Source organism: Euphorbia lathyris, chromosome 2, assembly GCF_963576675.1.
Source record: "Euphorbia lathyris chromosome 2, ddEupLath1.1, whole genome shotgun sequence".
NCBI classification, from domain to species: Eukaryota; Viridiplantae; Streptophyta; class Magnoliopsida; order Malpighiales; family Euphorbiaceae; genus Euphorbia; species Euphorbia lathyris.
The window spans coordinates 72810676-72837528 of NC_088911.1; the positions used below are offsets into that span (position 1 = coordinate 72810676).

Below are 26853 nucleotides of genomic sequence, written 5' to 3' on the forward strand. Positions count from 1 at the left end.
CGGGGCTCCTAAGAGCCTAGAAGAGGTGCCAGCATTCATATGCTACTTATAAATATATATATATATATATATATATATATATATATATATATAAGGAATATATAATAAATGTAAATATATATAAGAGAAAAGAGAAAATAGTATAAGATGTAAGCTACATGAACCAAAGGTTAATATATATGTAAATAGTATATATGTATATAAATAAGTAACGAAAATATATGGCATAATTAATATATGTATAACCTAAATGTAACTATGAAATATATTTAATATGATTAACATATATACAGTGGCGAATACAGAGTTGTTTGGAGGGGGACGATTTTACACGTGGTGTGTAAATTTTTTTTTTTTTTTGCTAAATCGGTGTCTAATAAAAAATTCGGATTTAGAGAGAGCCTAATAGGTGACAAAAATTAGAAATTTAGATTTAAGAAAGGTCTAACAAACAAAAAAAAAAAAAACTAGAAATTTGGACTTAGAGATGGCCTAACAGGCAAAAAAAAAATTGCAATTGACTTAATGGGACCTAGGCCAATTTTGGGTACTAATATAGCACCCGAGTTAAATTTCTTGGAAACAGAAGGACCGGAATCACCACAACCTTAAATTTTGTGGAGACATGAGACTAGACTACTCGTGGCCATTGTGGTTCCGGTGGCTGGAGAGGCCTGGACCCCCTCATGTCTTGGCCACTGTTGACGAATTGTGTGATGTGTTAACGGAACTCTTCCAAAATATTTATTGACCCTTGGAAGTAGCAACTCGAATAGTTTTGGAACTTAAACCAAATTTTTAGCCGCTCACAACATGTCAGTAATTTTATGGTGCAGTTATTTTTGAAGTTGGCATGGCGAAAGTAAAAACAAGTTAAAAGAGTATAAAATTAAAAGTTAGTCGAATTTTCACATACACCTTAATGAGCAAGTGAATTTGCTCATTGTTATATATAGGCTTATTAGAATCTTAAGCTGGAGATTCAAAGCATCCTGAGACTAAGTCTCTGTCTAACGGTGAGTGAATGACCAAATTCTACATGATCATTAAGGTGCATATGATTAAGAATGAATTGGATAATAGTTATGTAAATTTTAAAGAGATAAAACGAAAGGTTGATTTGTTAGAGACCATTGAAATTGAAAATGAAAATGAAAATAAAAATAAAGTGAGCCTCCAAATATGACTCCAAAAAAGGTACCAAAATTCCACCGAGCGTTGAATTCAGATCTTCAATTAAAATCCTATCCCATCCAATTCCAATTTCAAATCCAGTTATTTTAGGATGGAATCATCCCAACCGAAAAAAAATCCCAGTCTGGGAAACTCTTTGTTGGTTCCGTGTGTTCAAGAATTAGCCAAGGACTCTTTGCTTACTGTCCCTCCAAGATATCTTCGCTCTGATTTGGAACTAAATACACATCATCATGATGATGAAGATGAAGTCCCTGTTATTGATTTTCAGCGTTTACTTGATCCTGAATCTATGGATTCCGAATTGTCCAGACTCCATTTTGCTTCCAAAGATTGGGGTTTTTTCCAGGTTTTGGTTTCTTTTTTTATATTTATGTATTTCACAAATCAATTAGGGCTATTCTCTGTTCTTGTACTACTGCCTCATTCTATCTATCATCAATTTATATTACTTTGGGGATGTTGCTTAAAACTGATTTGATTTGCTAATAAAGCGCTGATGTATATTTATGTTCATAAGTAGATAGATAGATATACTTTCATACAATTGTTGTTAAGTGTTCAAATATTCACGTTGGGCTTAGCTATGAGTAGAGTAGAGATTTACTTGTTATGTGTATATGACAGTTGATAAACCATGGAGTAAGCTCTTCATTGCTGGATAAAATGAAGATCCAAGTTCAAGAGTTCTTCAATCTCCCAATGGAGGATAAGAAAAGGTTCTGGCAATATCCTGGCGAAATAGAGGGATTCGGACAAGCCTTCGTTGTGTCTGATGACCAAAAGCTTGACTGGGGCGACCTCTTTTTCATGCTTACTCAACCTCTTCATTTGAGGAAACCTCACTTGTTCCCAAACCTCCCTCTTCCTTTCAGAGACACCTTGGAGAATTACTCATCACAAGTCAAAAACTTGGCAGTGTCTATCCTTGATCAGATGGCAAAAGCTTTGAAAATTAAACCTGAGGAAATGAGAGAATTTTGGAATGAAACTAGGCAAACTATGAGGATGAATTACTATCCACCATGTCCTCAACCCGAAAAGGTCATAGGACTAACCCCACACTCAGATGGCACCGGCCTCACCATTCTTCTGCAAGTTAATGATGTTGAAGGTCTTCAGATTACCAAAGACGGCAAATGGGTTCCTATCAAGCCTCTCCCAAATGCATTTGTTGTCAACATTGGTGACATTTTGGAGGTAATGAATGTTTCTTTCTTTCTTTGGACATGATTCAACAAGTCAAGGATTTGATTGGTTTGGTTTGGTTTTACTTGCTTGCAGATCATAACCAATGGGACATACCGAAGCATCCTGCATCGCGCAACAGTGAATTCGGAAAAGGAAAGACTGTCAATTGCATCATTCCATTCACCAAGATATGATGGTGAAATAGGACCTGCCCCAAGCTTGATTACTGAGGAAACACCACCATTGTATACAACAATAACGGTTCAAGACTTCTTTAAGGGTTTATTTTCTCGCCAGCTTCGTGAAAAATCCTACATTGATACTTTGAAAATACAACATGCAGATTAAATCATTGCTTATATATTTTGAGTGTAATAAGGATGGACTACTTTGTGTAGATTAACCTTCTACTTTTCCACTATTCTTATTCTCTACTAATTCTTATTCGTATGTAAACTCTAGAGAAGATAATTGGAAGAGAAGTATTATTGATCAAAAGAATTGAAATTGATAGTGATGGGATTACTATAAAAGCTATTTATAGAAGAAACTTAACTAACTAACAAGATTATACCTGCTAATCTGTTAATTAGTTAATATTCTGCTATTAACAGATTTATATCTGTTAACTCTAACATTCCCCACTCAAACTTGTTGTATTCATATGAACTACACCAAGTTTGACTAAGAAACGACCAATCTGTGTACCACTCAGCATTTTAGTAAAAAGATCTGCCAACTGCTTCTTTGAAGGAACATGAGGTGTGGCTATGAATCCCTCTTCAACATAGTCCCTGATGAAGTGAATGTCTATGTCAAAGTGCATAGTCTTCTCATGATCGACATGGTTAGCTGCAATTGCAATTGCTGAGGAGTTATCATAGTGCAATTGGATTGGTTTTGGAACATGTACTTAAAAAGTTTTGAGCAGAAATGAGATCCATCGAAGTTCACAAGTTGTCATTCCTAAACTCATGTATTCTGCCCCTGCTGAAGATCGGCTAACCGTTGATTGCTTCTTGCTTATCCATGAAATCATGGATTTGCCCAAAAAACACAAAATCATGTAACTGAGCGCCTTGTTTGTTTACAAACTCCCAATTAGCATCACAGTATGCAGACAAAGTGAGCCTTGGCTGGACTAGATAAAAAATTCCTCTTGTTAAAGTCCCTCTAAGATACTTAAGGATGTGTAATGCAGCATCCAAGTGATGTTGTTGTGGCTCTGTCATATGTTGACTGAGTTGTGTTGGAAAGCAAATATCAGGACAGGTAAATCTCAAATACAAAAATCTGCCAATGAGCCTTGTGAAAGTATATGCAGCATCTAGAACTGCTATTGTCATTGTGGGTTTGAAACCAAAAGGTAAAGGAGAATTTGCTGGAGTGGCATTTGTCATATGTGCATCTGCCAACATATCCTTGACTAAAGATCCCACTACTAGAAAACAGTTGATCAGCAGCTGAAGTTATTCCGTTACTGATCACGGCGAAACTGCAGTGGATAGAGTTTTGGTGTTGATACCGTCAGAACTGCAGTAGAAACAAATTTCGCTGGTGATCAGCAGTGGAAATATCCTCTATTGATTACAACCGAAAATTCTTTATTAGCAGCGGAATTCCGCTGGAGATAAAAAAAATTAATAATTTAAAAAAACCAAAATTTTAATCCCACTGAAATAAAATAGGAAGCAGGCAACACTTTCATTCTTCCCCTTTTTTCTTATTTATCTTTTCTTCTTTATCTAATTAATTAATTAGGAAGCTGGTCAACTGTTATCTTATAGTGTCCCAAGATATAGGTTCAAAGAGATAATCTAATTGCATGAACCTTGTGTGGTTATTTTGGGGGTTAAACCCAGTCCATTCCTAAATGTAAACAGTGACATAAAAATAGGAAAAAGGTTAAGCTGTATGCTTTTAATGATCTATTGTGCAATACTCAATCAATAAATCATCTATGTAAGAGTGAAGTGGTGTCGCTTCAAAGGAGACTGGTTGGCCTAGTTCTCTAAAACTCTCACAGAATGTTCATGACTAGGGGTGCAACCGAGCCGAACCGAGCCGAACCTTAGGTAGGCTCGGTATTGACTCGTTAATATCTCGAGCCGAGCCCTCTCGAATCGAGCTTTGACCGAGCCGAGCTTTGACGGAATCTGGCCGAGCTTTGACCGAGCCGAGCTTTTATCGAGCTTCTAACGAGCTTTAACCAAATTCATCATACATGCATAGAATAAGTAGCATAAAAAATAGAAAAGCCTTATAACATACTCCATATGAGTTTAAAATATTTATGAAGAAAAACAATCATGTTATTGTCGAGATTCCAAAACAGTATATGGTACTTGTGATCGGAAAACACAAGCTTGGAGAAAATTTTCTAACAATGACATATATATTAAACTTTGTAATATATTTTATTCCATATCAAAACCTAATTGTCTCGCTAAAGACTCAAATGTCTAAGTTTTTTTTTTGTGTTATTATTTTGTATGGGTTAAATCTTATTTGAGTTGTGAATTGTGATGAAAACTAATAATAACCAATGAAATATATATATGTAATGAAATATATATAGTAATTAAAAATAATCGAGCCTACTCGCGAGCTTTCGAGCCGAACCTGAGGAAGCTCGGACTCAGCTCGTTAGTGCTCGAGCCGATCCCGAACTCGAGTCGAGCCTTATCGAACCGAGCTTTAATCGAGCTTTCACCGAGCCGAGCTCGAATAGTTTGCGAACTACCAAGGCTCGTTTGCACCCCTATTCATGACCATAACGAATATAACCATGAGAACCATTACTGTGTTATGTTGGTATCTGTGTGGAGTATATCATCGTTTACACAAACGACAAAATAGTTCAACGACATATCATATGCAGATATCAGCCAGTAAAGTAAATATACTTTCACAAGAGAAGGTTTAAGGGATATTGTCCACCTATCATATGCAGATATCAACTTTAGAAAAATATCACCACGTCGTAATCATCTCGTTTCCAATTTTATTCATGTGGGAGATTGTTGGACAAAATTGAATAAGATTATGAAATTAATTTAAATACCAACAAACTAGGGGTGGACACGGTTTGGTTCATCGGTCCATGAGGTTAAAAGATTAACTGAATCGAAACTATCGATTTTTTAACCATTGAAACTGAAACCGGTCCATGCATATCGGTTAATCGTATGAACAGTTAATCATTAATTTCGGTTAGATTTTTTGGTTAACGGTTTTTAACCAATTCTCAATGGTTAACCAAAAATCAACATTAACCATAATTTTTACCCAAACCTAAATTTTTAATTAGTATTAAAATACACATAATTTCAAGGTAGAAATTAGAATAGAATAAGTTAAGTACTTAGTGTAGTATAATAAGTTAGTATACTGGTTTGGTAATTTGTATATAATGTTAAGTATATACTGTGTATATAATTTGTACGTGATTACAAAGTATAATTTTTTTAGGTATATAATTTGTAATTACAAAGTGTTTGTCTTAGATTTTAAGTATATAATTTGTATTTATTTTTATGTATTTTGTATGTAATTATAAGTATATATATATTTTTTAAATACATATATTTTAACCGGTTCGGTTAACCGTAAAACGCGATTTTTTAACACTAAACCGAAATTGAACCTAGACTATTTTTCAACCCTAAACAAAAACCATTGGTTTGGTCAACCACTTTTTCCGATTCGGTTATTGGTTTTTGGTTCGGTTACCGGTTTGTCCGGTTTTTTTGCCCACCTTTATAACAAACACCTCCTTTCATGAATAGTCGTGTTTGTCCACAAATAGTCGTATTCATTCGTGTATAAAAGTGTCCTTTCAAGTTTTATTTATATAGAATAGAACTGTCAAAATTCAAGGAGGTCTTGAAAAATAAAAATACTCTCTGAGATTTTTTCTGCTCTTGTTTTTATCCTCTAGCGATAACGAATATACACGTTGTAAGAGTTCGCTTGCGTACCAATAGCGACGAAATCTATCTTAAGGAAACTGCTAATACATACCTCAAATTTGTCTAACATTATTCTTTTGATTTCTATTTAATATTCATATACTTTCTATGTTTATTTTGTTTTTTATGTGGTTTAAATTATTCTTTTTAGACTTTGGATGTAAATCTAAAATAAAAATAATTAAATGTAAAATAATTATTTAATATTCATGTATATATCTCGGTCAATAACAAACATTAATTTTCATACTATCGCTATACGTAGAAACAAGCTTAATGTTTATATCCTAAAACTTTATCATTCATGTTGATGTCTTTTCTTAAATACTATAAATTAGTTATAGGATTGTTTCCATTAATATTAAAACCTTCTTTTAATATAAATAAGGGTAAATTTAAAAAATAATTACCAAAGATCATAGATAATATAAAATATCATGTAAAAAGTAGACTAACAAAATTCTAAAAAAAAATATATATATATATATATATTTGGTATACACACACCACGATAAATGTGAAAGTGTATATTTTTAAAGTAGACTAACATTATTAATTTTTATTTGTGTCTTACTATCTCTTTTACTTTTTATGTATACAATAATATTAGATTTTTATTACTTTGTTATGTCGTTGTAAAATTTCTATGTATAGTAATAATTCTCTTATTATTTGATTTTTATCTATAATAATTATTTAATTCAAATGTAAATATATATATATATATATATATATATATATATATATATATATATATATATATAACTTTAGGTAATAAAATGTTAAAAAACATTAAATTATAGAAATATATATAATAACCGAGTAAGCATAGAAGGCACCCAAATGTATATAACACTATGGTGAAAAAACAAAGTAATAGTTATAACTTGCACCTACATACATATATTTAATTACCATATTATTATGTAAAAAAATTATTTATTATTATTAAAAAAGATTACAACTAATTTAAAAAAATGTATTAATAAAAAATAAAATTGAAAACAATAAAATAAAATAATATAATATAATATAATATATACGAGTGGTTATATTAACATGTGTATTGGTATTGGGAAAGGATGAATAGAAAATAAAAAAGCTATTTGGAATCTAAACTAAACACAAGCTAATGCATATATGTGTGGCTGATTCTCTAATGGTAGAAATCCAAATCCTAGTTGAATTCTTAATTAGTAGTACAAGTCGGTTGAAAGGATATCCTTTCCTTTAGCAAGATCTGAATAGAATTAGTCCATCAAAAGGATTTGATTTCGATAACAATTAATCACTATAAATTCATCATACATACACCCTAAACAAAACAACTGAGTTATATAATGGATAATAAGTGGAGGCTTTGTATTTTTATTATTATTATGATAGCAGCGTTTTCCAGAATTGGAATTGTTAAAGGCAGTCATGGTTACATATCAGGTATTGGTGACCCTGGAATGAGATTAGATGGTCTTAGAGTCGCAATTGAAGCTTGGAATCAATGCAATGAAGTTGGCCAAGAAATTCCTCACATGGGAAGTCCTAGGATGGCTGATTGCTTTCATATTGACAGATCGACATCTCCGGGTATCTATCTTACTTATTACTTGCTTTTATACATAACATAGCATAACATGCTTATTCTTTATGAATGCAGTTAAGGTGATTCACAAAGTAACTGAGAAAGACAACAGGCTTGGTTTTCTCAACAATTCAATGGGACTAATAAAGGCCAGAAACGTAGATTTGTACGCCGCAACAAAAGAGATTTATTTAGGGAAAAAATGCCAAGTACGCAGAAAGCATAAGGCCTGGCAATTTTGGATGATCATGCTCAAAAGTGGTAATATGGACACTATGGCTGCTAAATGCCCTAGAGATGGACATAAATCCATACCCTTCCCACCCGAATCAAGATTTCCATGCTTTGGTCAAGGCTGCATGAACATGCCTTTAATTTATCATAACCATACAACTCTCCAACTCCAAACCACCTCTTTAAAGGGAAGTTTTTATGGTACTTGGGATTTAAATAAACAACTTGCTTCTAATGCCTCTTCTTATTTCAATGTAACTTGGCAAAAAAAGATTGGTAAAGGGACTTGGACTTTTCATTATTTGTTAAAGTCATCACCAAATTATCCATGGTTGATGTTATACTTGAGATCAGATGCTACCAGAGGTTTCTCCGGTGGATATCATTACCTCACACGAGGAATGTCAAGAATTGTAAGCTTCTCTTCTTATTTAATTTCTTCTTACCTACCATTATTATAAAATAAAATCTTATGACTATAACCGATCGAATAGGTACCAACTTCGCCAAATTTCAAAGTGAAATTTAGACTAGAAATAAAGCAAGGGGGAGGTAAAAACAGCCAATTTTACCTAATGGACATAGGAAGTTGCTGGAAAAACAATGGAAAACCATGCAATGGAGATACAACTACAGATGTGACTCGTTATAGTGAGATGATATTAAATCCAGAAACTGAAGCATGGTGCATAAATGATATGAAATCATGCCCACCTTATCATACATTTTCAAACGGAACTAGAGTTCATAGGACGGATAAGGACCGGTTCCCATATGGTGCGTATCATGTGTGGTGTGCTCCAGGAAATGCTCAAGTCCTTGAGGAACCAATCAACTTATGTGATCCCTATAGCAACCCTCAACCACAAGAGATTCTGCAAATTCTTCCTCATCCTGTTTGGGGTGAGTATGGTTATCCCACACAAAAAGGTCAAGGCTGGGTTGGGAATCCTACTACTTGGGAACTTGATGTTGGAAGATTATCTCAAAACCTTTATTTTTACCAGGTATTTTTTTTTTTTTTTATTCTAGTTTGTTACTGAGTCTCCAATTGTTGCAATCTAATTATTAATTGTTAATATACGTTATATTGCAGGATCCAGGCACAAAACCTGCGGAAAGACATTGGTCATCAATCAACTTGGGAACTGAAGTTTATATGGATAGTGATGCAGTAGCAGAATGGACAGTTAGTGGTTTTGATATTCTTATTAGGAAATAACTAGAGGTTGATGAATCAATTAGCCTTCTTAGAGTTTTGATAAGTGTAACTAGTTCCTTTTTAAGTTTTATCTATGTCAATAAGCAATAAAAGTAGAAGAAGATTTATATTTTACCTTGCACAACAAAGAACAAAAGTACCTATCCACATAATATTCCATAAGCAAAAACCAATCTCTTAAAAAATAAAAGCAGATCCAAAGAAACAGGAAAAAAGCTATGTAACAGCTTCCAGGATGACTTCAGTATAGAGGATATAGAAAAAAAAGCATTAAATGTGAACCCCTGACCTTTTAAATAATACACTACTTTCAGTCCTTGTTTTCAAATATTTTTTAATCACATACTGTCCGTCACAGACCAACTATATGACGTATAATCTTATAAACTAAAAGCTCATGCTACATGATCGGACAGAAATAGATAATCTCAAAATTTCTGTAATCCCTGGAAGCTTCAATTTGAATGAATTCTAAAAGAATTCAATTCAATTCAATCCTATGTTCACCAAAAAAAGAAAATGAATCGTGATTAATAATTCAATTCAACATAAACATGGAACTATCCACCTGATATACTATACAACCAACAATAACCAACCCCTCCAAACATATTGATGCATTAAGCAAGGATGATGTTGGATGGCATATTTCTTAATATCAAACATTCAATCAAAAATATAAATTGATGTTATTCATCCTACCAAACCCCAATTTTACTATTGACAATATCATGAAATATTTCACTACAGTTGGATTCCAAGTAACCCTAAAAACACCTTTTATAAAACTATGCAAAGGAAAGAATCTCAGTCAATGTTAACATTTCACAAACAAACCACCTTTCATTCACTAACACAATCCTTTCTTCTTCTTCTTCCTTTCCTCAACTGGTATTATATAGTAATAGAGTGGGAAAGGACAGAGTTGCTACCTCCACACCTGAGCCACCAAATGAATCAATTGTGGACTCATTTGTGTGCAGTATCCAGGTAGCTCAAGCGCTACAAGTGGCAAGATTTGTCTAGAATTCAGTACCACCCCTGAAAATTATTGCCACGCACTCCCTGGTATGCTAGTCACAGCTTGAGCCTCAGCAAGAGAAACAGCCATGGCTAGCATCATCTGCTCCTCAAAACTCTCAGGAACAATAGTTCCAGAGTTATTTTCAAATCTATCCCAGACTCATCTGGAGGGGGTGGTGGTGGTGGCAATAGAGTAGAAATTCCACTACCATCTTCTGTAATATCAGAGCTTGCATAACTAGTCCCTGCTTCAGCAGCATCTGATCCTCGATCTGCAGCCCATTCTCCATCATCTTGTGTATTTCCCATTCTACAATCTGGTGACACAGTACTGGAGCTGTTGTAGAAGCTACAACTTCCTGGAAGCATATTACATGCTGCCATGTTTTCATTACTTGAAACCGAGGATTCCCCACCCATCTGCTGACGCTCAGCAAGGGCAGCGATTGCACATGCAAGACCCCCAGAAGGGGATGATGATGAACCAGACACTGGAGCCATTGCTTGCAATGGATAATGAGTTTGTACAGCATAACTTTCAGATGAAGCAACATCGACATAAACTGGGCTTTTCTGCCTGCCATTTTCCTGCAGCATATTTTTTATGCAACACATAGATACTTAGAAAACAGTAAATAACCAACACCACAAAAGTATACGTCAAATCTCTAACGAAAACAGTGCAATTTTATCACAGCAACGAATTTAAGAAAAAAAAAGGATAATATCTAGGAAGCACCGACACTTCTAGGAGGTTAAAGTACGAGCATCAGACACTCCGGGGACACGCACCCGACACTCCAAAATAAGTGCCTCCTCTTTTTTTATATGGGGACACCGGTTCTAAGTTAAGTAAAATATAGGGATTTTTAATATTTTACAAAAATAGGGGGTTGATATATATAAAAAAAAAAATCTAAAGAAAAGAATATAGCAATCGCCCCTTTTTTGCTATTTTAAATAGTTTAAAGTAGTAAATGTTTTTTTTATGAACTAATGACTTATTACGGATGTTATTTATAGTTTACAATTGTCAGATATTAACATGAAGTGGACCGTTAACTATCAGCTTGAGCTTTTAGTTCAATTGGTTCCATGACAACAATGACTTATAAATGTTATTTATGATCTGTATATATATATATATATAAGGTGTATCCATGTCTCATATTTTTTAGCAACCGCACCACCCGTACCCATGTCGATGCTTCCTAGGATAATATGCATTGGAGCTGGTTAAAAAAAACAAGATATACAGAGCTGCTTGGAGGCTGTGAACAGTAACTAAAGCAGCAGGCAGCTTCCATAAGAAACAAAGAGATGGAAAACAAACAAACGATATGATATAATGTAGAGAGATGGGTCTTTCATCATGATCCATGAGTAGGGGCAAGATAAAATATTCAAGCAAACAAAGCACAAATTGGAGGCCAAGAAGAACAAAAAGTAGCTGAACTAAAGGAAACAACTAGGATTAGCTTCATTTGATTATAAAACTGCTAGCAAATGGGAAAGTTCCAAATTCAAGTCCCAAAATGATGACCTCTTTAGAGCTATCAGACCAGTAAGTAGCATGCATACCATATTGGATTACCATGAGTTTACAACTTTCAGACACTTCAATGCCCTCAATCCATCTCCATATCATGAAGATGAAGAATTCAAGACCACACTATATATCCCTATTTCAAATTTAAATAATATATTGTACAACCACTTGCACATCCAGAAATTTTAAAATGAGCGTTTTCTACCTTATAGGCCTTTTCACCATGAGATGTAACATTAAAATTTTATGCTTTCAGCAATGGGAAAAAAGCAAATCATTTTGAGTGTGATACCACTTTGACAATCTTGGGACCTAGCATACCATCTCTTGGTGAGTAGGAAAGAAAAAATTAATTTGAAAACGGTTGGTTTTTTCCATGTCATCATCAAAATCTGACATCGAATATAGCAAAATTTCACTAGATTGAAATAAAACTAATCTTGCATGACCTCATTGCAACTATTTTAGCATTATAACCACAATAGAAGTGACCCAATGGTTCAACAACTACTTGTTTGATATTTATTTATTTAAAAAAAAAAAAAATACATGTCCTATTATCGTAAGGAGAGAAACAATCAAAACATTCTGAGGGTTATACAGATTTTCCATTGATCTCTTTTGTCAGCGCTAGAAAAGCATATAATTTGTGTAATTTACTAATCATGTTTTTCAATAATTTGCAACTGTCTAGTTGTTATTGCTATTTTCTTTTCTTGTGCTACAATGGTTTTGTTATGCTGTCATATCCTCTCTTCTTTAACTTTGTAATTTTGACTATTATTCTCAATGCTTTTCTACAATATTTGTATTATTTGAATCCATTATACAACATGCATGCTTTCATGCATTAGTAATTCATTATCATCCCCCATGCGCAATAATTTATGTTTATGGTTTTTCTTTTCTCAATCCTTGGCTTGGTAATTAACAATATGGTGGCTAATAACTAGTATTCAATATAGTACTTCAAAAAGAGTGGAAAGAAAATAAAGATGATAAAGTGATCAATCTTGAATTCCAGCATTATAAGTACATTAGTAGTCTTACTATCTTAACCTTGGCTAGTCTTTTTTAAACTCACGTCCATCAAACACATGCATATGCCTTGCACCTTTAATAACTATAGTTGCAGCAAGAAAACCAAGGTTCCCATACCTCAAGAGATGCTACAGACAATTTGTCACAATTTCAAACCTACAGCATTATGTAATATGTAAAATGGAAACCTAGTCCAAAAACCACAAAATGATCTAGAGCACATTATTGGAATAGTGCACTACGACCAAAATACAAAATCTTATGGACCTGTACCATCTCCAAATTACATGGAATTCACAAAGAGAACTTGATATGAAATAGAAGTATAGTAAGGAAAAGGGTATGAAAGGGAGAGAAAAGAAAAGGCATAGACGAGTTGGCAAAAGTCAAAAGGAGAGCAGTCAAAGGAGAAAAAAGGAGTCGAAAGAGAAAAAGAAACATCACCAACTTTTAAAATGAAGCTAATATTCTCTTCATTGGAAGAACACAAACTCTAAATACCATAGTTGTTAAAGGCGCCAAGGGGTCCTGGAGCCTAGGCTCAAGGCAAGGCGTGCGCCTTAGAAACACGAGGTGCATAAAACAAAAAAATATATATACTCTTTACTAATTAAGCATAAACCAAAAAAACACACTTGTGACCACACAAACAAAATAAAACTCATAAAAACATAACATATACTTAACGTCTTAACCTAAAATACCTAACTATAACTAATGCTACTAAATTAATAACCATTAATTGTCAATCAAAAAGAACACACACAACAAAAACTAATAATCATCATCATCAAGATCATCACTCTGTTTCTTCTGCACTCTGTGTCTGTCCAAGTTTGTTTTTGCCTGAAGTGGAGGGGGACTTCTTTCTTTACGTGACTTCTTCTCCTAATCTTTCTCTACTTTTTATATATTTAATTATGACTGACACTCTTGATATTCTTATTTAAATTAAGGTTTAAGATTAACCTTATTTAAGTTAGATTAGTTGTTGAGATTAATCAAACAGTTATTTTAGAGAAAACTGTAACAATAAAAAATAAAAATAACTAAAACCTGCCAGGCGCACCAGTCTCCAGGCACGAGGCGCACAAGGCTAGAGCCTTTTGTACAGAGCCTCATTTTCTGGGTTCAAGGCTCAAGACCCTGAGCGTTGACTGAGGGACGCCCGAGGGGTGCCTTTAACAACTATGCTCAATACACAAATAATTATAAATAAAATCCCAAAACTGAGACCCAAGTTTCTAGTTTCTAACCAAACTAAAGTGTAAGCATAACAAAACTTCTAAAACTATTATAGTCCAGATTGAGTTGTCACGGATTATAATAGAACTATTCTTGGACCTTAACTATCAGCTTAAGCTTTTAGTTCAAACAGTTCCATGACATGGTATCACAACCTCTTGGACCAAACGATTGAGAGTTCGAATCCTGGCGGCAACCTCATTTATCGATGAAATTTAAACACATGGTGGGATGGGCATGTGTTGTGCACGCTTCAAGCCCAATGGGCATTCGCGTTTTGGGCTGTGTCAGAGATTATAATAGAACTATTCTTGGACCTTAACTATCAGCTTAAGCTTTTAGTTCAAACGGTACCATGACAAGTTCTATTACTATCCTGATTCAAAACTTTTAAACCTACACATATCTAAGCACAATTTTACTTTCTTTCTTTCTTTTTCTTGGTAAGTAGGATTTTGGAAGGCCCTGAATGTAACTGACCCATGACTCCATCTATTTTCTTTGCAGGAGCTACCAATTGAGTTAAGCTTGATTAGTTCCAGGACCAACTTTCTTTAAGAAAACTAAGCAACAACAACAACAAAGCCTTAGTCCCGAAATGATTCGGGGTCGGCTAACATGAACCATCATATAAAACCGTGAAATCAAGTCGTGTCAGCGACACAAATTCGCTCCCTCCACTCCGTCCTATCCACTACCATATTTTCCTCAATTCCCAGTAAACTCATATCACTCTCAATCACCCTTGCTTAGGTCTTCCCCTACCCCTCACCACTACATCTCTTTGCCACTCTTCGGTTCTCCTAACCGGCGCATCAAGCGCTCTACGTCTCACATGGCCAAACCACCTTAGTCGGTTTTCTCTCATTTTATTCTCAATAGATGTGACCCCTACTTTTGTCCTAATTATTTCATTACTCACCCGATCCTTTCTCGTATGACCACACATCCATCTCAACATACGCATCTCCGCCACCGACATCTTATGGATGTGGCAGTGTTTCACTGCCCAACACTCCGTACCATATAACAATGCTGGTCTAATTGCCGTACGGTAGAATTTTCCCTTCAATTTATTAGGCATGCCGGGGTCACAAAGGAAACCCGTAGCACTCTTCCACTTCGACCAACCAACTTTAATCCTATGAGCAACATCTCCATCTACTTCTCCATCCGTTTGGATAATAGATCCTAAATACCGGAAGCAATCCGAGGCCTGAACAACTCTCCCATCTAGGGCGATTGTCCCTGCCTCCTATGGCCGCTAAACTTACACTCCAAATATTCTGTCTTACTTCGGCTCAACTTAAAGCCTCTAGATTCTAGAGTTTGTCTCCATAGTTCCAACTTCCTCTCCACTCCTTCTTTCGTCTCATCAACCAACACAATATCATCTGCAAACAGCATGCACCATGGTATACCATCTTGAAGTGAACTTGTTAGTTCATCCATAACGATGGCAAAAAGAAATGGGCTTAGTGCGGAACCTTGATGCACTCCAATCGTAATAGGAAACTCTTCAGTCTTCCCAACACTAGTACGTACACTCGTACATGCTCCCTCATACATGTCCTTTATGATGTCAATATATTTCCGCGAAATGCCTTTCCTTATCAAGGCCCACCAAAGTACTTCCCTTGGTACCTTATCATATGCTTTCTCCAAGTCAATGAAAACCATATGCAAGTCTTTCTTCTTATTTCGATAATGCTCCATTAATTGTCTCATTAGATGGATGGCTTCCATAGTTGATCTTCCCGGCGTAAAGCCAAACTGGTTTTCCGAGATCTTCACCGTCCTCCTTAGCCTTTGTTCGATCACTCGCTCCCAAAGTTTCATAGTGTGACTCATTAATTTGATTCCCTGATAGTTGGCACAATCTTGGACATCGCCTTTGTTCTTATACAAAGGGATTAAGATACTTTTCCTCCATTCTGATGGCATCTTATTGTTTCTCCAAATTTTGTTGAAGAACGTCGTCAACCATTCGATTCCTCTTTCTCCCAAACATCTCCAAATCTCAATAGGGATGCCATCAGGTCCTACTGCTTTCTTCAACTTCATCTTACTTAATGCCATTTTGACTTCACCCTTTTGAATTCTCCGCAGGCATTCATGATTTATCATATCGTGATGGATACTTATATCTCCAACATCTTGTCTGCGATCTCCATTAAATAAGTCATCAAAATAGGATCTCCATCGTTCCTTGATATCTTTATCTCCAACTAGGACTTTCTGGTCCACATCCTTCACACATTTAACTTTTCTGAGATCTCGCGTCTTCTTATCTCTCATCCGAGCAATTCTATATATGTCTCTTTCCCCTTCTTTCGTATCCAATCTTGTATACAGATCCCGATTCACCTTTGCTCTAGCATCTCGTATGACCTTCTTTACTTCCCTTTTAGCCTCTTTGTATTTTTCGTAGTTCTCGTCACTCCTACATTTCCCCAATATTTTATAGGATTCTCGCTTACTCTTTACTGCTTGTCGTACTTCTTCTGTCCACCAAGATGTGTCCTTACCCGGTGGCATGCTACCTTTAGATTCCCCTAGAACTTCCTTCGCTACTTCCCTTATACTATGCTCCATCTTAGTCCATATCGAATCTATATCTAAATCTATATTACAAGTCCAAACATCTTTTTTGGTCATCTCATCCACAAATTTTTGTTGATTCTCCCCTTGCAATTTCCACCACTTAATCTTATTCTCTACTTGTGGTGTTTGTTTTCTTATACATTTCCTACTTCGAAAATCAAGCACCACTACTCTATGTTGGGTTGTCGTACTCTCACCAGGGATCACCTTACAATCAATATAACTCTTTCTCCAAGCACTCCTTACTAAGAAGAAGTCAATTTGGCTCGCATTACCGCCACTCCGATAAGTCACTAAGCAACAATAATTAGAATTTTTCTGAAAGCAGCCTAAGGAACTTCCTCAAATTCATAACATGCATATGATTTATGCAAGTGGGCTCTCTCCAGAAAGTCACTTAATCTGATATTTTCAGTCAACTACTTGATGCTTTCAGTGTACCGTAATTAATTTCTCCAGTAACAAAGCCAGTTTCTGTTAAATTAGTATGATGAAAGCGAAATGTGCCACAAGTTTCAATCCTTTTAAGACATTAGATTAGCAGCAAGCTCTTATTCAAGCTTCACTGCAAAGTCAGCCTCCTCTATTCTTCATGCCCTCACTAATGTATCCAAAATGCAAGTAAGAAGCTGCTAACTGAACATCTTCAACTCCAAGCCTCAGCATTCGCTTTTCATGATCACCCACCAAACACATGCATAAACTCCTAACATGGTTTCATTCCAAACATCTACACAATCATCCTAAAATACTGCCCCCTTCACCATTTCACTATCACTTTATGTATAAAGCCACAATGGAACACATTGCCCACGCTCATTCATGGTCCCTTCCCTCTACCAGAACACCTTCACTACCAAATTTCCCATACTTCTCATATCCTACCATCATGTGAAAAACATCAATACTTACAATTACTTTGGGAGAAAACTACTCCATTTCACATATTGAAAGGTAAAGAATTTATATACAAGAATAAGGATAGGAAGTGGACACATATAATAATCCCTATAATTAGTCCTTTGATTGCTCCCTAAAATTCTTCTTTTACAGCTACCTATGTTCACATATGTTCATAATATAACACTCTCCCTTAAGTTGGAGCATAGACAACAATCAGGCTTAGCCTCTTACAGATCAGATATAGGTATCCCAATGAAGCTGTAGTAAAAGACATAAACTAGTTGTTAGGTGAGATGAGACCAAAAGAAGTGATTTGAGATTAGATGAAGAGACTGTTGTTGAAGGATAAGCCACTGATAAGGCTCAATAAGGCTGATAATCCGGCACAAGATCTCACAAAGCAGACCTCAGCTTTGAAGAATCAGATTAGGTGCATAACTAGGTTAACTCACTATTTCCAAGCAAACATGATTCATTTTCAATTTATAGTTTGATTTCAATGTCAGGATGGGGCAGAGGCATTTATGAGCTAATGATAAGAAGTTACTTAATAGCAATTATGCAAGGATAGTGTCTAGCAATGCTGATGAGTAACATTAGTGCCTAGTAATATACAATGCACCAATCAAAAGTGAAAAAGAAACTGGGGGAGCTATGGCAGCAATCAATTGGGCTAGGCTGCTTGCTCACAAGCAAGAAAGGATAAGAAAAATAAAAAATAAAAGAGACGAAGATGATGTAAAGGCTGTCTATAAGCACTTTCTCTAAGAAGATGAGAATATGGTGATAAGAAAAGACTTATCTATTTGACAAAAAGTGGATTAAGGCTTGTAAGGTTGTTGGTCAGGCAAGTCAAACTTGAGAAACTCAGGTCCATGTGAGCATATTATTTTAACACAAGAAGGCTTCATTAAGCAAAAAAAAATAATGCAAATAAAAATAAAAAGAAGAAGAAGCTTAAATAAGTAAATAATAACATAAAAGACTGGAAAAAAAAAAACCAATCAGGGACCTTAATGACTTTTCACGGATATTATAGGGCTAAATTTACAAGTTTTGCCCATTACACAATGGCTGATAATGGAGCTTTCATATTCCAAATTGATCAGGAAGTAATCTCCAACACATTAAAATACCAACAAATACAACAAGGCACAGTATCAGTCATCAGCTAAAGTTTTTGGATCTAAAAAGACAAGTCAAGAATAGAAAGCATCTCTGAAAACTAGAATAAGAGCTCAAAGAAATAATTGTAACATCTTAATTGATAAACCTTCTTTCTTGTTTGACAAGTTATTCATTTTTAGTATCAGTCGTTCAAACATGCAAATAAGGGACTTCTGAATTATGTTATATTCTAGAGATGCCAAAGCTCAAATTTGTAGCCAATCCGATGTGTGCATGGGATTCAGTCAAATAAGAGAAGTTACCTGGATAGAGAGCCAAATAGCTTCCATGACCATAATGTCTTCGAGATCTAGGTCAAACTCATCATCCCTGTGGTTTTATTACCATGCCATAAAAAAATTAGGGACACACCAAAATCAAACTGATTCAACTAATTAGCATAGCCTAAAACCTTAGAATTCTAGCAATCAACAAAAGATTGAATCATTAACAAGCAAAACCATGTAATTGGATATCAAATAAACAAGGAAATAGTATATATTCAGATAAAGATGAATGATTTTTGAAGCAAATGCTTAGCTTCCATGTACTTGTAATCCTTACATTTCTAATACAGTATCCATCAGGTTTTCATCATCCAAAAGAGATCATTTCCGAAATTATGTACAACCAAAACGGGAGTCCAGCTGGGATAATTTGGATACAGGCCATTCCAAATTTACATGCTCTAGCTACTATCAAGAACCAATAGTCACCTTAGGGAACAATATCAAGGTGTTACATGATACGCCAAAATAATACAGTGGAACAAACAATATCTTCCAGACCAAGAAAAAAAAAAGATGAAAGGAATTCCATCACTCAACAGTTAAGCATGCAGCACTCAAGAAACAAATAAAAAGAAAAACCGAAGATGATAATGTTGTTACTGAAACTAACTTTTCTTTGCATAGTTAAGCATACAGCACTTACCAAACATTTGATCCAACAGACAAGCCACACCTAACTGACCATAACAGACATTTTTTGTTTGATAGTAAAAATACAGACTTCACAATTATTAAAACCTGATGAACAAAGAAACAAAGAAACTCAAAACAAGTGTTACCTGTTCACTCTATAATGTGGAGGGGGAGGATGTCTAGTTGAACATTGAGGAGAAACAACGTCCTCATTTTCTACAGGGAACCTGAAAGATTGAACTGGGAACGATGCAGATGAAAAATGTGAAAATTTGTGTCCACTTTGGTGTACAAAATAAGGGCATATAGACGGAAACCAAAATTTCAAAGAGTGGATACCAGCTGCAGAGCCCCTCTCAGTCTCCACATGTGCAACACTGGTACTTGAAGAACTTCGTTCTAGTCTTTTCTGCATTCTTTCTTCTTCATCCTGAATTTCCTGCTGCCGCATCCTAATTTTTGCTTCTATAACACGTTGTTCTTCCTGCAGATTTGAAGAGATGTGTATAAGGTCAAATCTTCAACCTTAACAAATGATCCATTCACGAATGCAAAAATTAGAGCTGGTTAGGCTAAATCTTACAACTTGCTCCACGCCTTTTTCCTCCTTTGTTTTCACCCCTCGATACTCCACAGCATAATTTGAGGTTTTACAAAAAGGACATCTGATAAGTTAAAGTATCACAAGCATATGAAATATTGATCCCAAAAGAAAAGAGAATTTGTTGATATATGTAATGTAACTACAAATCAAAAACTTGCAATGAAGGATACTGAGTAGGACGGGTTGAATTGGGATTTTTCATCTGCAGAAAACACTCTAGAAGAAAGAAACATCAAATTGCATGAAGAACATTAACAGAAACAAAATATTCAATTTCAAAAGATAGTTGCCAATTACCTGTGCAAATGCCCTTCATGCAACATCGTGATCGATTGAGACTTGGGTAATACTGAGACAAAAACAAAACAGAACTTCTGGATTGGTCACAAGAACCACAAAAATTCAAGTACTGTCAAAAAATTCTCAGGCAAGCTGATTTTTCTTCTCACTGTCATTAAGAAACCAATGGAAGAGATTATGAAAACTATGTCCTATGCCTCAAATAGAAAATAAGAAAAGCTTGACCAAATAGTATTATATTACTAAACACAGAGCAGAGGGGAATAATCAGTGGAAAATTAAAATCAAGAGCGTGTTAATTTTACAAAAAATAACCAATTCCATATAATTCCTGTCTTCAGTTTTACAAGCATCAAAACACAATAGGAATGGGGAAAGAATGGAAAAGGCAAAAAAAAAAAAAATATATAATAATAATAATAATAATAACAAGACCTAGAGAGACATTGATACAGTAATACAAACCAAGAAGCAAATTGGGCATTCTTCGTGATCATTGGAGTAGTCATCATCCCCGGGATAACATGGTGCGAGCTTGGATTCAAGAATGAGCTTCCTTAGCTTCTTATGATCCACATCTTTATGAACATAAAGGCCTTGTGGCCTCGTGTACCTCTCATCTACCACTTGCCTCCTCCTTCCGAGCTTGTTACCCATCCAAATTGCAACGTAAAATCTCTTTATCTCTTTTACGTTTCCGATTGTTAAAGAGAAAGACAAAAGCTAGTCCGATACAAGAAAGAATGAGATGTGGAACCCTAAATATAGAGTCATGAGACAATCAAAGACTATCCATCCGTGTGTGCATTCTTAGGCATGGGCAGAAATACATAGTGTGAAGGTCCTGCAATAAAATGACAAGTGAAAAACGATAAGAATTGGAGAAATTGAAGAGCAATGAGCAGTAAAGTCGAGAATTGTGCATCCGAAAACCCCTAGAAGGAGTTAAGGAGAAAAGAGAGAATGAAAGACCAAGTGAAGCAAAAGAAAACTTACCGTAAGGAAAGAGAGAGAGAGAGAGAGAGAAGAGTGTGAGAAACAGGAAAAGGAACAAATCAGAACAAGTATCTTTGTTTCCTTGTTTCTCCTACGTTGTAGTAACAAGAAATGAAGATATGATTTGTCTGTTTTTTGGTTTCTTGGTTCGGTTTGCCGATTGAGTTGAGGGAGCCTCAGCCTGCCTCTTTTTTTTTTTTTTTAGTTTAGTTTTTTATTTTATTTTCTTTTATTTTATTAGAAAGAGAGAGAAGAATGGTGCGAAGATGAAGAAGAAGCAGAAGCAGCAAGAAAGGCACGGGACGGTAGAGTACGGGAGGAGAAAAGAATTCTCAACTCAACTCATTAACAATGCATTCTTTTACACCCTATTTTAATGGATCTATGGGCTTATCATGTTATGTCCCTTGTTTATGGGCTTTTATAAAAAAAAAAAAAAAAAATTAATCATACATTCGTGCAATGTGCCAATAGATAAACATACCAGAAATGGATTTGAGGATATCTTGATATCCAGCATGATCAGAATTTGTGTACCTAATGATCATCAAGTGATATGATCTTCTATATGTGAGCTGATGCTTACAAAAATATAAAGGGCGGCCCGGTCGCATTACGCGTCCCCGCTGAGCGAGGGTCCGGGGAGGGGTCCCACCACAAGGGTGTATTGGGGGCAAGCCTTCCCTTGCCAATTTAATTGAACAAGTGTATCCTATCGCAACAAGTAGTAATGTGCTAAGCACGAGATCGAACCACAAAAACTATTTGTTATAATTAGTAAATCTACCTAGGTTGATCTAATTATTTAGAGGGTTGAATAAGAAATGGTGTTTGTTTAATTAACTAATTGAATTGGAAGCAATAAAGTCAATAAAATACAGCGAACAATTAACATGGTAGAATGTGGATTAACGGATGGCACAATCTAGGATGAGGAATCCTTTGATTAAATCCTATGTATGGATTTAGAGAGTTCAGACTTATGTTTTACCAATAATTAACGGTAATTGCCCTAATAAGAAAGATAAATGTGATCAAGATTTATCTAACTTATTCACATGTATTCAGCTAACAGCTTGATTAGATATATAACTTAGGGCATGTAAAGCAGTAGGTTCCTTGGCAATTAAGACTAAAGTCGTAGCCCAGCCACAAAGCCGCACTCCTAGTGGTCTCTAGCGAGGTGGGATCATACAAGTTCAACATAGATAATTCCATGGTCAGGTTCTTATTTATCTATTGAAGGAAAATATGCAAACGTTTGACAGCAGAACTATAAATTTTTTAACCTATTTACTTTAACTAAGATCCGTTAATCGTTATTTCATATAAAGAGGGATAGAAGGAAATGCATTTTGATGAACTATCTACTGTTGCAAGTGAAGTGCCCTCAACTCTTATTCCGAGTTCACGAGCACAAAACAAAACACAAATCAAACGAAGTTAGAACTCAACCGTATAATAGCAATCAAGATAGATTGCCTCTAATTAATCAACACAAGATCAAAGAGTAAAAGGAAAGAGATGAAATCAATTGATTCGGAAGCAAGCGGTGAAAGTCGATCCACTACAGTAGGGGTCGAAAATTCTCTCTCTCCGGGATAGTAAGGGTGGCCAAAATTTACAACTAGAGGGGGTTAATATAGCATCTTCCATCTAAACCCTAGTCAGATAGAATTAGGTTACTGAATAAGAGTTTAATTCGGAATAATACTCTTATTGTTTAAATTAAATTAATTCCTTTATGTGTCACAACATATAAAATCGCCCCCCCCCCCCCCCTCCCTCCCTTATTACTAGGCCTTAGTGGACTCAGTTGGGCTTCCGTCAATTAATTAACATCTGTTTCTCTTTTGGGTTCCAAGTCTTATGTGTGACCTGTTAGGTTCTTATTGCTTCTAGCCATATACAACTATTAAATTAATTTCTCAAAATTGCATTCAATCTTTGTATAACGAAATGAGTACGCGAACTGTGATTGGCAGATCCGAAACATTCCCCTAGAGCTATAAGAAGACAGGTTGATTCCGTCGTTGACCTTTCCGTATTAGTTACAGTATAATTCGATCCTTCATCAACTACATCCTTGAACAGAATCTTATGACTATAGATAATGTCAAGTCACATATAGTGAGACGTTCGTTTTACTTGTACAGGCCGAGTTAACTCCAATTAGATAGGTTAAGTGAAATCTACATTTCAAGTCTTAAGCTATCACTTTGCAAGGATTTAGAGTTAAGTCTTCCACAAGCGATCCTTGGACGTATCTCCCATTTATCAGGAGTGACAAATGCTCAATCCAATGTTAACTACCCTGCAATTACTTCCTGTGATACCCAACGTCTGTCGTACACACCCCAGAGTCATCCCTGTTATGTATCGTGTTACAACAGGATCAAAGCATCACATTCCATAATCCAGAATCACTAATTAACATTCCTTTGAGTCTTAGGATTACTTATACCTATTAATACCAATGAGATGAACAGGTGACAAGGATAAATCTACCCATCCTGTTATCTCAAGTCGGGCCCCCAATCCTAATGAACCCTTTCATTGGATCCATGTAACTGTCCAGATATCTGCATATCTGAAGCTTGTGAGATCAGCTCTCTGTCTCGACAGAAAACATTGTTACATGCAAGTTTTAACAATGTTATGTCAATCCCTATTCAAAACATATCACTTGACTTAGGGTGGTTTTAAGTTTATTGGTTTATTATAATATTTTGTCTCACTTCATGCTTGTATGAACACTTTATAATCACTTTAAATAATGTTTTATCTCACTGTCCAGATATCTGCATATCTGAAGCTTGTGAGATCAGCTCTCTGTCTCGACAGAAAACATTGTTACATGTAAGTCTTAACAGTGTTATGTCAATCCCTATTCAAAACATATCACTTGACTTGAGGTGATTTTAAATTTATTGGTTTATTATAATGTTTTGTCTCACTTCATACTTGTATGAACACTTTATAATCACTTTAAATAAACTCAGGGATTTCCTTTTATTAGACTTATTTAGTTCTTTAAAAGAGGTTGCCTTTATACAGTTATGAAACCATATCTTATTAAAACAAATGACATAAAGAACAATTCATTTACATTAGGTTTATATCCTGGAACAATTGTCTATAGGACACTAAACCCCAACATCTATAATCCTATCTTTGTCAGGTTATAGGCATTAGGCACAAACATATATACAAAACAGGCTAGTTGATCATCATCGAGTCTCATTCTAGCAATAATCCTATTCCTGGCAATTTCAAGGCATTAAGCATCTATAATCTGATCAATTAAAGATAAACACCTAAGCCCTAGGTCCATAATCATATAATCAATCTCATCCCCATCTCAGATTGGATGGGGATTAGTTCATAGACAAACTTAATCAGATAATATGGAGTAAAGGAATAATGGAAAACATCTTCAATAAATTATAAAAGTAAAAGATAAGAGGGAGAGATAGAAATCTAAAACCCGCTTTGTCGATCCCGATTTACAAAACAAAATTGAAACTAATCTAAAAAGCTGAAAAGAAACTGAAATAAAAATGATAATAATCAACATTGTGACGGTCCTCACTCAACACAAGAGATATCTCCCTATTTATAGAGTTAGGGAGAAACCCTAATGCAACAAAGGTAAAAAGGACAATTACATAATGTTTTAGTGGGCTCCAAAGCCCAAATCCGCGGATTTCAGCAAGGGGGAAGGCGTTGGTGCATCTTTCCCCGCCTCGTCTCGTCGAGACAAGGAGTGTCTCAACGAGACGAGGGCTTGTCTCGATGAGACAGGTAATGTCTCGACGAGTCAGGTCCCAGTTAGGGCGATTTAGCTCCGGCTTTTTCTGTTTAGGTCCATGGGCTTTCGAAAGATGCTCTAATGGTCCCTGATGAATCCTAAAAGTGCTCTGATGGTCCCTGAATAGTCCCGAAATGCTCCAATGGGCTTTGGTCTGGTTCGAAAATGCTCGAATAGTCCCTGGAAATCCCTGGAAACACTGATAATGCCATAAATAATGGAAAATACTGAATTTAACTAAAAACTATCAAATTAACATCAAAATTAACTAAATACTAAACTAAAACAATCTAAATTAATCCTAAAAACTCTATAAAATAGGGAGCTATCATGAGCATGTAGTCTTTTGTTTTCTATAAATAGTGCAATACCCTTTTAGCTTATTTCCAATGGTCCAGTTGAGGATTGCTCAAATATCTTCCTATTATCCCAACTATGAACGCAATATTTGGACGTGTACATACTTGAGCATGAATAAGGCTCCCTATAACTGTTGGTCCCTGGTAATTAGTTCCAAGGGGGGGTTAGGAACTAATATAACTTTTTCTCGTTTAGTAATGCTGACTGAAAGTTATTTTGAGAGTTTATTAACTCAGCTTTTGGTCAGCTTGGTGAGATATGTTTCAAGACAGCTTTAGTCAGATGTTGACTAAAGTTGTTTTCTTGTGAGTTGAGAATTGACACTCTTGGAGGTCAGCTTCTAACTCAGCACCACTTATTTACTCAAGGTCAGCTTTGGCAATTTATATGCTGAGTAAATAAAGCAAACAACACATGCAATATGAGAGAGAGTTTAGAAGTTACTCAGTATCACTTATCCTGGTTCGGCCTCTCTGCCTACGTCCAGTCCCCAGAGTCCTCCGGGCTTTTTGAATCCAATACTGAGCTCTTTAACGATAGAGCACAAACCAATTACAAGGCAGTTGAATATGCAAGAGTACCTTCCTCTATTCGTCTACTCAACTCCTACTAAGTGCTACAACCCAGCACCTAGATTTCTCTACCACTGAATGCTTACAATCAAGCACTCAGCTTAACACTCTCAATATTCCTATTGATCACAGACTTGTTCTTTTTCAACTAAAGAACACTTTAGATGATTACAAAACAATCAAACTAGCATTTACACAGAGAATAGAAAAGTTGGTGTAAGATCTTTTTGTATTTGAGTGCTTTCAAGATTTTCTCTCTTTGTATTTTTCTTTTGATGCTTCAGTGTGTATCCAAGGTTCTTCATTGTCCTTTTATAGAAGGAAAACTGCAGATTTGGATCGTTTGAATTGTTGTTACCGTTAA

The 26853-nt window shown here is 35.4% G+C and overlaps 2 protein-coding genes and 1 pseudogene across 2 annotated transcripts; 2 read left to right on the plus strand and 1 right to left on the minus strand.

The window, feature by feature from the left end:
- Positions 1–1146: 1146 nt before the first annotated feature.
- Positions 1147–2806, plus strand: LOC136218590 (protein SRG1-like). Its single transcript, XM_066005565.1, has 3 exons — positions 1147–1543; positions 1822–2394; positions 2479–2806. The coding sequence occupies exons 1-3, from the start codon at positions 1286–1288 to the stop codon at positions 2731–2733; spliced, it is 1086 nt and encodes a 361-aa protein (XP_065861637.1). The 5' UTR covers positions 1147–1285; the 3' UTR covers positions 2734–2806.
- A 4852-nt stretch (positions 2807–7658) lies between these two features.
- On the plus strand, positions 7659–9438 carry LOC136220677 (uncharacterized). Its single transcript, XM_066008472.1, has 4 exons — positions 7659–7940; positions 8011–8582; positions 8664–9176; positions 9266–9438. The coding sequence occupies exons 1-4, from the start codon at positions 7697–7699 to the stop codon at positions 9389–9391; spliced, it is 1455 nt and encodes a 484-aa protein (XP_065864544.1). The 5' UTR covers positions 7659–7696; the 3' UTR covers positions 9392–9438.
- Positions 9439–9905: 467 nt separating this feature from the next.
- Positions 9906–22080, minus strand: LOC136218591 (E3 ubiquitin-protein ligase DA2L-like; annotated as a pseudogene).
- Between the last annotated feature and the right edge of the window lie 4773 nt (positions 22081–26853).